Source organism: Lichenostomus cassidix, chromosome Z, assembly GCF_008360975.1.
Source record: "Lichenostomus cassidix isolate B80296 chromosome Z, HeHo_3.0, whole genome shotgun sequence".
In the NCBI taxonomy this organism is placed as follows: Eukaryota; Metazoa; Chordata; class Aves; order Passeriformes; family Meliphagidae; genus Lichenostomus; species Lichenostomus cassidix.
In genome coordinates this window covers 50,260,607-50,273,555 of record NC_139511.1, presented here as the reverse complement: position 1 = coordinate 50,273,555, position 12,949 = coordinate 50,260,607, and the positions used below count along the sequence as shown (strand labels likewise).

At 42.2% G+C, this 12,949-nt stretch overlaps 1 protein-coding gene across 6 annotated transcripts in view; it reads right to left on the bottom strand.

The window, feature by feature from the left end:
* Nucleotides 1-5,611: 5,611 nt before the first annotated feature.
* The window catches only part of ARHGEF28 (Rho guanine nucleotide exchange factor 28), a 115,352-nt gene continuing 108,014 nt past the window's right edge, over nt 5,612-12,949 (bottom strand). For all 6 annotated transcript variants that reach the window (XM_085043047.1, XM_085043048.1, XM_085043051.1 and 3 more), the window contains one exon: nt 5,612-6,696. In XM_085043047.1, coding sequence (XP_084899173.1) covers nt 6,536-6,696 — 161 coding nt within the window. In that variant the 3' untranslated portion in view covers nt 5,612-6,535. The remainder of the gene's footprint in view (nt 6,697-12,949) is intronic.

Sequence of the window (12,949 nt, the reverse complement as noted above, 5' to 3'; positions counted from 1 at the left end):
TTCCTACAGAAGGCCTTGGCAGCAACTGGAAGGTAGTCTGAGGTGTTTAAGACATCTTCCACAGCATTCAACAGCAGTGACAGGATTTCCTACAGGCTTATGTCTTACTGCCCAGACATTTCGCATGGCTGTAGCCTAAATATCAAATGAAGGTCAGCTGAGGCTAGAACATAATTTCCATGGTAGGATAGTATTTTTGAACCATCTGGAAGAAAGAAGGGAATCTTACTTACAGATACAGCTCTGTGCCAGTTTTTTTCTGTTCATAGGGTATCTAAGGAGCACTGCCAGATCTCAAAGTAAAAACTTAATTTGATGTGTGCTTTAAAGGAGGTCACACCTTAGCTTTGCATACTCAAAGTCCTTCCTTTACCTGCAGCATTGTCATAGACCAGCCCTGACTCAGATACAAGCTGTTTTGATACTATGCAACTATCAGGCACTTGGAGATAATTTTCTGAAGTCTCTGCCATCCAGTCAGTTTACCTGGTGGCTGGACATGGGTTTAAAATCAGACCAGATCTAGTCATGTGGGACTTTGTGGAGAAGAGCAACATCAGCAGAAAGGCAATTTCACGCATAATGCTCTTCTTTTCACTGACAGTTTGAGTACGTCACTCTGAAAACTTGCTCCTTAATTAAAAGGTGGGGAGAAACCCCAGAGAATAAGAACAGTTACCCTTCACTGACTGAAAGCAGGAGATGCTCAGCCAGTGCTATTAAAGTTATTTTTGTCCACTTGGCTGCTTTGTGTCTGGAATTGACCTATAATGGCTTGTTTTAGCTTTCATTCAGCAATGCTAGGACAACAGTGTGCATGAAGGAAATGGGGAAAGTTTTCATTTCAGATGAGACATTAGTTATTTTAACCAGGAGCAACAAAAATTCCTCACGTTTCTTGCACTACTCAAAAGGAGCATGAGTTGGTTCACAGCTTGGCCTGAGCATCTTCAATGAGCTTGACACAGGGAATGCAGACATCCTGTTTGTTCCCTTGCATAGGAGGGCCAGGGCTCACACGGGTCTGTCTTCAGTTCATGCAATTGTTTACCCATGTAGGTCTTTGTTATTAGCAGTGGTAACCTGGGTGAGTGGAAGGTTCATGTCTCTGCATAGCTCTTGTAGTATAGCTTGGCAGTTTTACAGGAATCTGATAAGAAATTTTCCCTTGGGTCTGTTAAGCCTCCACGGGAGAAATTCTTTTTTTGAACTTGCATGCTTCACTGTCCCTTTCATAAATATCTGGTCCTTGCTCTCTCTGGCACTGGAATTAAAAAATGTGGCATCTAACCAGTTCTCAAATTATCAGTCAAACGAACGACAAGTTGTGTGATAAATAGACTTTTTTTTCTCTGAATAAAAAAGTTTGTCCCTTGAAGGAGCTTAGAAACATCTAATTAGAGGGTACATTCTTCCCACCTTCTCTATACCCAGATCACCCTCTTCATGTTTCTTTTCTCATTTCCTGGTCTCTGTCCAGGATATCTCAAGACTCAAACTCCAAATCTGGTGCTGCAGACCTCCCTGCAGTAGAACCCTTCCATGCACGAGGTGGCAACACCCTGATCTGAGCCTGGGACTCAGCAGGGAGAAGAGCAAGAAACTTCAGCACTGATGATCCATGGGATAAGAAACATAGCTCTCTGGGAGTTTAGGAGCCAACTACTGACCTGAGTAGAGCTGCTTCCAAAACTGCTCTGCATGTCAATGAAAAATGTTGACATTCCCAGTGAGATACCTGGATCATTTCACCTCTACAGCGCTCAAAACCCTTGCAAGTTCTTCCACAATCCTTGTAGCCTTTGATGATTTCCTGATAGAAGAAGCCTAGTAGATTGTTGTCTGATGCACTCTTTCGGAGCAAGGGTCTCTGGATTGATGAGAAGGAACATTTTAAATAATGCCAGCATGATTATCCTTTGGGGTTTTCCTTTATATTGAAGAAATGAAATGCTTTTTGACATCAGCCAGCCAAAGGGAGCCTTCATGCAAAATTCAAGCCATTGAATTCAGGCCATCCTCACAGTCTTATCTCAAAATTTTGCAGCAAGACAGAAAAACCTTTTTGGAGCTCAACATGCAGCTGTCCTTATGACTAAGAATAGCAAGAATACTCATAGCTACTTCTGCAGTGTTTCTACATACAAATCTTTACAAGAGATGAGAAGATGACATATATATCCATTTGCCTTGGAAAAATGGCAGAAATTAACTGCAATTCCATAATTCTGTAAGAAAGATAAACATCCAACCTGTTTCAGTATGCTAATGCCCCACAACCTATGCTGCTTCTACTTCTGTAATATAAACTGGGCACAGTGAAGGCTTTGGATGGGAAGGATTTGGGGTTGGAATTCTTGTCAAACAGAATATTCATTAGAAGGTGTCCCGACAGTCACACTATTTCCCCATTTTGTCATCAAATGCATAAGGAAAACTGCCTCATCTGCAACTATCCATTGCTTTTAAAATTCAGCCTGAGCAAGTTGTACATGTTACTTACCACAGCACAGTCGCTTTGTTTTAATTTTAAATTAACACCATCACATGAGAAAAAATGTTTTTAGCAGCAATATGGCACATTACTATAGAATTTGCACCTACATGATTAAAGAATCTTACTCAGTTTTTTAAACCAGGTGGGTGGCATATAAATTAATATAGCTAACAGGGCTTGCTAAGTAAAATGATTCATGTTCCTTACATGGAAAACATTAACAGATGTTTTTTTCAATCATTTCAGTAAACAAACTTTGAGGAGTTTTGCTGATAGACTGATCGGTGTTTAATTTAGTAATTTGAAAATAACATGGATGACCTTTGTGAAAAATCTCTTAGAAATGCAGCTAAATGTTTTGTTTACCTTAATACTCAACCAGCACCCAAGTGAAGAGTTGGCTCTATTCTGGCCTCATTCTACAAATAACTGAATGCTCAAGTCCAAGGGTCTGCATCCAGCACACTGTAAGCTTAAACTCTTCATGAATATCTTCTCTACCATTACTATAAACTTGCTGAAAAAAATACTTGCTGCAAGTTTCCCTTAAAAATCTGTCAAAGTGGCTTGATACGACAACTTTACTAGAATACAAAAACATTATGGAGAAAATGGTGGAAAAGTCTAGGCATTACAGTAAAGAAATCTCTTCTTTGTTGAAAGATGGAGAAAAAAGTTAAAAATAATAATAAACAAATGGAAAGCTCATCCTGATGCCATGGATATTTGTAGTACAGCAACTGCTTTTTCAAATTAAACACTGAAATTAATTACTAGATTCTGAGCTTTCAGAGGTAAGATGATTTGAGAAGCATAGTGAAAAGAAAACACAATATATGGGATCAGTGAAATCCAACAGACTTTGGAAATAAGCCCACTTCAAAATAATATTAAAAAGGTGAAGAGAATTTCTGAATATATTTTTCTAATTAAAAAAGGAGATGCAGCATTAATATATGCTTGATGATAACTGAAAAACACAGACTGCTAAAATAGCTGAGTCTCACTGGGGCTGCATTTAAATTCTGCTAAGTATTAAGAAATGCCTAGATAATGGACAGTGTTCAGGGCTGCATAATACATCTTGTTATAAAGAGCACCTGCCGAGACCATAGTGGCCTATACTTTAAACACTTTCTGCAATTAAAATACCTAAATCTAGAGGCCACCTGTTTCCTGCCTTTGCCTTTCTGAAATGCCAGAAGTTTTACTGTAAACACAGGTGAGCAAAATAAGATGCTGCCTGATTTTAAGGGACTTAAAGAATTTGCACAACAGCTGTAGTCTGGGCCAGCTGCTTTTCAGCTCCCAGTCCCTCAATTAAAACTGATGAGAGAAGCAGTGTCTTCTCTTCCTCTCCCAGTGGCAAGATGCTTACATGGGAATTCCCACACCAAACTGGGACAGCAGCTATCCATCCAGCAGCTTGAATTTGACAGTAATCAGCACCAGATGTTTCAGCTGAGGCATAATAAAATGCAGAGAGTAACTGTGGACAAAACTTCTCATTTTTTCCCAATTTCCCATGGGTCTCTGAGCAACGCACATGTCCTGGGACATACAGCATCCCAAGATATTAGTCTGGCTACTTAGAAATCTGCCAAAAAGTTGTTCAGAGAGGCTGCCCTTACTGCAGGATCCTTAAGAGAAGTTGGATCCACACTTTAATTTTAGTTTAATTGTGAAAAGTAAAGAAGGTGAAACAATTCTAGAAATTCCAAAAGGGTTTTGTTGGGTTTTTTTTATTGTGATAATAGCTGCAAGTTCCCCACACCCCTTTCTTAACGACTGTCCTTGTCACCTATTGTCCTGCCTTCCCTACTCCACACAGTCCTAGCCACGCCCCCAGTTTGCCCTATTGGTTCCTGTACCCTAACCCCACGTGGCCCTGGCCACTCCCTCGGGTTTCCCCTATTGGTTCCTGTACTCCTAACTCCGCCCCTGTACCTCCCCTGTACCCAGAGGTCACTGGGCCTGTGTGCTGTCCCTGCCCCTCTCTGTTTCCCTATAAAACCCCTCACCCTCTGCCATCTTGCTGTCTATGCTCCACGTGTGTCTATATAGCACATGTCTATGCTCCATGTGTGTTTGTGCATGTGAGGCCTTCGCCCTCGAGGCATCTCTGCCTCGGGGAGGTCGTTGGCCTCTGCTGCACCATGCGAATAAACATCTTCCATGGACACAATGCATAGACCCTCCTCGCCTCCTTTATCATCGCCGGTTGTGGAAGCAGACGAACCAGAGCTAGCCTTATGGCTCCCTGGCCGGTGAGAGCGCAGTGTCCAGCCCTGGGACAGAGGGTTTGGAGCTCTGAGGCGCTGAACCGGGCTGGGTAGAGAAGCTCTAGGGTAAAGTCTGCTGCAACATCCTCTAAACCGCAACATTTTTTCTCTTATAAAGAGACATATTTTAAAAGTGCTGTCAGGTTAGCAGGAGTCTTGAAGGATGGACATAGACACTAGAAACCACATCTGCAGGCCCACTCTTTCCCTGATGACATCTGCGCACCAGTTAGTACAGATGAGAATCATGTCCTGCTCATCAAGTCAGGTGCTCAGTTGTTTGCCCAAGATACCAACTGAACAACTACTCTGGTAGTCCAGTAAGATGCAGCTCAGAAAGCTCTGCTGTAGAGAATTCCCCATGGCACACCAGCCCTTGGAAGACAATCTTCCTTTGCTTCCCTTTCATCAGAGAACCCATGCTGACAAACATCCGAGACTAAAACTCTGGACCCTGTGAAAGATGTCGCACAACTCCAGGCTCAGGGTGAAATGGAAACGGTTGACGCCTGGAGCTTACCCAAACAAAAGGGTGGGTGCAATCCTGCGCCCCTCTGCCCCGTGAGCTGGGCAGATGTGAGGCAGCCCTGATTCAGGAGCTGTGCAGCTGCATTCCTGCTGCACCTCTGCCAATCCCATCAGGCGTGCTAAGCAGCAATACACACATCCTTGGTTTTGCCAGCTAAGATGCACAGAGAACAGCTTTGGCTACACTGGACCAAGAATACACACCTGCAGCAGAGTTCAGTGCAAACAAGGCCTGGAGATTTTTTTTCCTCCTCCTATTTTCTTGTTTCTTTGGAGAATCTGACAATGAATCAAAGTTACAGTCTTGCAGAAATGCACAGAACATTTATTCAGTTTGACAGAAGTGTACAGATTTTTCAGAAAGACAAAAAGTGACAAAACAGGTCCTCATTTCTTACTGCCTAACATGCAGAGAATCCCATGGACCTGAATGCAGAAAGCTATCTGACTACAGGGGAAAGCAGTGGAGTTGCAGAAGGGTTCAGTTAACTGAAGCCTACTATTTTCCCCCTTTCTTTTCTTTTGACCAGTGAGATGGTTTCATCTGGTAAATTTTAATGTGTAAGGACACTTACTGAAATTAGGTACAGATATAATACAATAACAAATTGATTTAGTGCATCTCTGCACAGAAACTGGCAGTAGTACCAAAATGTTGATAGGCTTTGGGACACGAAAAAACACAATTATGCAATTATGCTCAGATCATAAAAAACATCCCCTTCTGAGCAGTTCCTGAGCTAGAAGATAAGGAAAATGACCTAACAGCTAAGGGTATATAGCACATTTCAGCAAAGACTATAGCCAACATTCTTACATTACTGTCTTCTCATGTTATATCACAACTGTTAGAAGGTTACTGACACACACTCTGAAATCTCAAGTAGCAGGCCCATCTCTCTTAGCTCATTCTTGTAAAAAGAGGACTGGAGAAAATCAACTCTAGCTTTCACAGCTCTTGGTGGCATCTTTATGATTTCAAAATGTTATGTCTCCCCTGCTACTCATTGCATCTCGCAAAGCATTTTTAATCATGTCATAAATTAAAGATCATACAACAAAGGCTTCAAAATAACTTACTTGCTATAATTATCATGGGGGAAATTTTGCACTGAATATTAAATACTACCCTTAAAGCCAGATGGTCATACAGAGAACATCTACAGAGATTTAGAAGAGCAAACAAGGTTATCTTTTCAAAGTGCTACTGAGATTAGAAAACAAGTCATCACAGGTAAACAATCTCCTCCTCTACTCTGGCTCCACTTCCTGCATCCTGCAGGCTCTCAGGCTGGTGGTTCAGCAGCAGCTCATCTGGCTGTGGTGACTGCATGGATCCCTGGTTTGGAATGCTTGCTTGGGTACCCTGGGTCTTTGATGCGTTCAGATCTGTAACACACAAGACAAGCACATGTGACAATGCATTTTCTGCCATGGCCATGCCATCAGAAAGAGCAAACTCTGACTTTTTTATTAGCACCACTTTCTAGTTTGCTGCATCTGTCTACAAAGGAAAACACTACTCTAGAACAAACTATACTACAGCCTGGTGAGAGGTATCTTACCCAAGTTTAGTGAAATCTGTTCAAGTAATAATGATAAAAAAATGTATATCCATACTTTATTAACAGACACACAATAATGGAAGGACATAAGTGAGGTCAGAATTGAGCCAGAGGGAAACACAGTATATAATCAGTACCTTTTTTGGTAATAATAAAGTTGTAAAATTAATACAGTTTCCAGCATTACACAGAATTTTATTTGTGACCCTAAATAAATAAAAGAATCAACTAAGCAAACCTGGTTAAAAGTCTACATGGCTGGCATTCAGCTTTTTCTACCAAGTTTATCCATGTGTATTTGCACAAACTACCTACTCTATGTAGGTATTTGCACAAACTACCTACTCTACTTCTTGTCTCAGTCCTTTAGGTGTGGAAAGAACACTTGCACCCAAACACTAAAACATTATTTCACAAGGATCTTAATTTGTTATATTTCCAATTTTCTTCTACAAATGCAGAGAATCAGATACTTGCTTTCCAGCATTGTGCAATGAAAACTTTTGTGATGATTGGTGTACGGCTTAAAAAACCAAAATAACACAACTACAGTTGGGTTTTATCCCTAGTCAGCATTCTGTAGCATTCAGGAACTGCATCTCAGTAGTTGGCTTTTCTACATCTGTATTTCTTCAAAGCAACTTTACCATAAAAACAAGCGGCATAACAAAGAATGTGTATCCTCATGCATAGTGATGAGAAAAGTCTGCATTGCATATGCTGCAATACTTTTCACTGTAATCTTGGCCTGACCAACTCTTCTATTACATCAGGAGCGTTACATTTTCATTCTTCCCTCTCAGAAAAGGACTCTGCAGAAAGAATAGGAGCTTGGAACCCCTCCCACAGCATGGCAATGCCAGAAGCATGCAAACCAAGAACTGGGTTATTTGTGCCTTGATCATTTATGCAGCGCTGAAGAGATATTCCATGTTTGATCTGGTCCCTGTTTATTCTCACATATATGTGCAATGAAAATCTCTTATGAAGCAGCTATCTGGGTTTTTACACACCATGTCACTTAACTGGTGGCCATTTAAAATGACACCTGCCCACATTTGGCATTCCCCTGATACAAGTGAGTTTCACCAGTCTTGTTCACTGAGGCAGGACTTCAAGGCAAAACAAGCTTGCTGGCACCTGAAAAGCCTAGGCTCTCTGGCTGCTCCCTGGCATGGGGTGTGTGGAGCAGTGTGGGATGATTATGCAATGGGCATGTGGGAGCACATCCTATAGCAGCCTCTGCCTTCAGCATCATCGCCTCTTTGATATTTACACAGCTGGGGGGAGCACACAGGCTTTGGAGCTGCAGCTCCCAGCATTAGCCACATGTATGTTATTCTTGCTGCCAAGACTGCAGGGTCAATGGCAGGGGCAAGGTATTTATAAACAAGCTTAGTCATACTGGGATGACACAGAATGTTACAAATATTGGTGCCCAGTTGTCTTTCTTTTATTGTTTTGTACTGGATTAAGTTTCAGTCTTTATGAAAATCCAGAGTAAGTCTTGACTGCAGGCGAGTTATTTGCACTAGGTAACACAGCAGGACTTGTCTCTAACTTAGTCAAACTGCCCTGATTTTTTAAAGATTATGTCTGTGTTTACTTCTTTTTGATAGTCATATTAGAAAAAGATTGCAGTTTGCAGCCCACAGAAGACAGCAAGAATGTGTCTGCCTTTCTTTATGAAAACTGGATACATTTGGTTTGTTTATTTATTAAAAAGAGCAGCACTAGCAGAAGTTTTGGGGTTATTTTACCCACATTAATATTCCTTTTAAGTCCTGTAAGTCTATTCACATTACCACAGTTATGTGCATAAGAATACCAGGCAGTAAACACTTATTTGAAAGATCTGTTTCCAAAGTTTATGAAGTACATAATTGGAGAAACCTAATTACAAATTTGAAAATACACAGAAAAGAAAGAGAAACACCTCATGTGCAGTTATTTTCCACCATCAAAACTAAACAGTAATTGCTTCACCAATTAAAACAGAAGCTGTTTCCAAACCATTTCTCATTCACTGTTACAACTAGAAGCAGCAGAGCTGAGCAGTGGAAACTGTCAGCATTCTGGAAAAACAAATCGGATTCTGTCCCTATCAAAATAAATTATTTTTATCACCAGTTTAGCTGTCTTTTTATTCTTTTTTAACATGTTGCATCTGGAAAACCTGAACAGCAGGAGACCACCCAGGAGGTGAGCATAGCTGCTGCTGGAGTGGCGAGTGGCTTCAGGCTGGAAAGGTTGTGCTTAATCCAACTGAGGAGGGAAGGGGCTGGTTTTGGATGCACTTCAGGTAGCACTCAACACGGACTCTGCCTAATAAAAGTGCAATGTGTCCCCAAGGCCAACACACTCAGCCTGCCATCGGGGAGGGTGCCTGCTGTCTCTCTGCCCAGTGCCATGCTGGAAGCAGCTGAGCCAGGAGACCAGCTGGTGTCACAGGCAGCAGTGTGCTGCGTCCTGACAGCAGATGTGTGTGAAGTGTGGAAGAAGTGCTAGAAATGGTAACAACAGTTTCAGGTGAAGGGAGAGGGGGAAAAGCAGAATGAACTGCCAGTCAGCATTGGTTCTTGTAATGTAGAACAGCAACAGCAGCCAAGAAGCCTCCCTTGAGCTCTCTGGTACAGCACGGGGAAACAAGTTGCCCTTGTCACCAAGCACGAGAAATGTGAGAGGAATCTTCCCCTTGAAATGCTCTCCCAAAACAAGGAGGAAATTTGTGAAACCAGTCTTGACAACATCAGCTGCTGTCTGCTAATGAGTTCTGAGAGCTGAGGATGCTGAATAAAAATAATAATGGAAAACAAACTGATTATTTGTGCAGGCAGAGGGGCTGCTAACAGAAGTAGTATCCAAAAAACTCTCCCAACTCCCCTGGCAGCTGGGGCAGTCACGGGAGCTCTGCAGTCCCTCTCCGGGCCCATTCTCTGCTGCACTGAGGCAAATGTCAGACTTCACTATGGATCAAGAGGAAGGTAAGTAAGGACCATTGGCCTTTTATGAGCTTACTTCAATGTGATTGTAATTCACCTATCGACCATCAGCCATAAAATGAGTTTTGTGTTACTCCCTTTGTTTAAATTCAGCATTTACTTACCCTTTTTTCTGCTCCTCTCCAAGCTGCCAACGGATGCTCCCTCTGGCAGGCTGTGTTCAGCTCAACATCAGGCCCACCAGAGTAGCACCCACATGGCCAGCACCCTGCAAAAACTCCCAAGGCCCCTGCCCTTCCTACCAGGGCCAGGCTCTGCCTGCTGCCTCGCTCCCACACCCTCATACAGAAAGGACAAGCAAAAGGACTGTGCCTGGCCACAGCCATCCTCTTGCTCATTTACACTATTTTTCTTTAATAGTTTTGTAAGTGCAGAAAATACTCCTTGAGTATTTCCAAAGCTTTAACAAAACTGAGCGGTAGCCCAGATCCTTCCAAAGTCTACTCTGACCCAGCTTTCTGCTCCCTCCCACTTCTGCACCAGCCAAGAGCTGCCGGCATCTCTCTGCATCCTGGACCCCAGAATTTATGTGCAAATTGAAACCCCCTTTACCTGTTTCTCACTTATGTAATTTATTTTTCTTCTATGATGTTCCAGATAACTCTTTACTTAAGAGCAAGCCAGATCCAGAGCTGCATCATGGATACCCTAGGCAAAAGTGAACAGCAGACGAGAGAAATCCACTCCTTCAATGCTGAGCTGGTCAAACACCCAGGGCAAAAAGGGGCGTGCTTGAAGCTGGTGACCAAATATTAGATAATTTGTGACAGCACTTCAGCCTTTTGGGAACATGTAGCCTGTTCAGCCCAGCAGTACCACACCACAGTACAAAATGCCCCTAAAGTACAGCTTTTACTCCTTTTTATCTCAGCTGAGACCATTTCATTACATAAAGAAATGCCAGGCATTCCCTACAGTCTTCCCCACCAATTTTTCCAAAAGGTGTTAGAGGCATCTCCAACAAATTCTGGATCCAATCATAAATTGTCTTGTTCACATAGACACTGTCAAATTCAACATTAAAAACTTACTCAATTTTTTTCCCATTTTCCTTGAGTTTAGGTCTGGTTCGATGAAGAGAAGCATCAGGAAACTGCAGAGAGGCACTCTACCCTTTCCATACTTTTTTAGACAACCTCAATATGACAATGATGGCAGATGGCAGGCCTGTCATACATGGGATCAGTTCTCAAGGGAGTTTATAAGGGGACTTCAGTTTTCCAAACAGAGTCTGGGTCCAAACTCAGAAACTACAGTTCCTGGCTAAAAACATGGTACTGTTTCACTGGAAAAGAAAAAAAAAAAAAGACATTTTCTGCATTCTAACTACCCTATCTTTTCCGCAGCACTAAGAGACAGGATTAGTAGTATCTCACAAACTGCTGAGAAGGTGAAGGACAAAGGAATGGTATTTGCAGGAATCTGAAATCAATACATATCAAAACAAACAGAGCGATGTACCTGGGGGAGGCCAGGGATACAAAAGCCAAGTAAACAACTCATTAGTCACACTGCTTCTCACCTCCTGTCTGTTGTCATAGGATGTAAGCACTTCCATATCAAATAAATGCCACGGATTTTCTCCTTCACCCCCTTCACCCCTTCACCCCCTTCACCCCTCCTCTCTCTCCCCCAGGATCAGAGCTCTTGGCGTAAGCCTGGAGTGCCCACAGTGACGGTTATGGGAAGGACAGGAGAACATTATCAAGGCACTAAGAAACACTCCAGGCAAAAACTGTCTCGAGTCTGTGTTTTGAACAGAAAGCCCGTGGTGCTCCTTCTTCAGCTCTGACCCTGGCTTCACAGCATCACACTATAATTCAATTTGGAACGGATCTTAGAAGGCCTCAAATTCAAACTCCTCAAATCTGGGCTAGCTCTGAGGTCAGGCCACACTGGATACTTTTTTACTTCTTAGCTGTTTCTAAATAGGAAGGAGAAAAAAAAAAAAAACAAGTAAAAAAAAATAAGGTGGGACAGTGGAAGTAACACACCACATGGATTTTGCAGACAATTACCTTGCTGTGACTTACCAAGATCTGTCACACTGACCCTCTTTACAAAATAAAATTGCATTAAATGAAGATTTATGCCACTTTTAACAATAAATATGCTAAAGAGTCTCCAAACTATTAATCTTCTCAAAACAATAAACAGAGTTAGGTTTTGGTTTTACATGTACTTATAATAACTGGTACCAAGTTCATTTGGACTGACAGCTGACACATCAGCTTCAGGCCACAGCTATTTGAAATGGCAGAGCTGTTCTATTTAATCCCCATGCTGGCACTCATGCATAATGCAAAGCACAAGCAGACACCTAAAAACCAGTGCTAAGTCTACCAGGTCTGGGATATTCAAAGGAATTCAAGGGTAACAGGCTCTCATTTGCCATTACAGTTCAATAGCAAATGGCAGCCTGACTCCCATGGGTTCCACTGAAAGTCCCCACTGGCAAATCCCACGGCACCTCTTTGTCTCTAATGATGCTCCCAGTGGTTTCCATGCAGCTTCATTAGCAACAGACAGCTGATTCCCCAGGGAACTCCAGGAACCTCAGCCTCTCTCATCAGCATGAAAAGCACCACAAATCAGTTATGACTGCTTTTTTTAATGCGTACTAAGAATTTCCAAAATTGCAATGGATTTTCCATACTGCGGGTTCAGTTTATTATGGTTGGTGGTAGAAAGGGAACACCATGCAGCAGCACTGCATGCCTGGAACTCCACAGCATCGCCCTGGAACCACCAAGATACTGCTGCTACTGATTCAGAACACTTGCTATGGAAAAGTCATGTGTAAGCCTTGAAGATTTGAGGTTTTTGCAGGTTTCTGCCAGCAGTTTCACTGGCAGTTGAGATCCCACATACCATCAACAAACCAGGCCCTCCACACCTCAAAAAAGCTGATTTCAGCAGGAACTGAATTTGGTACTGGATCTCAAAAAATAAAAACAAACAAAAAATACACTGGGAAAAATATTTTGACCCTAAAGCTATCAAGGAAAGAGGAGCCCAATCCGTTTCCCAGCTGACTGAATAAAGCAAGAAAATCAGTCTGGGGATTGTAATGCT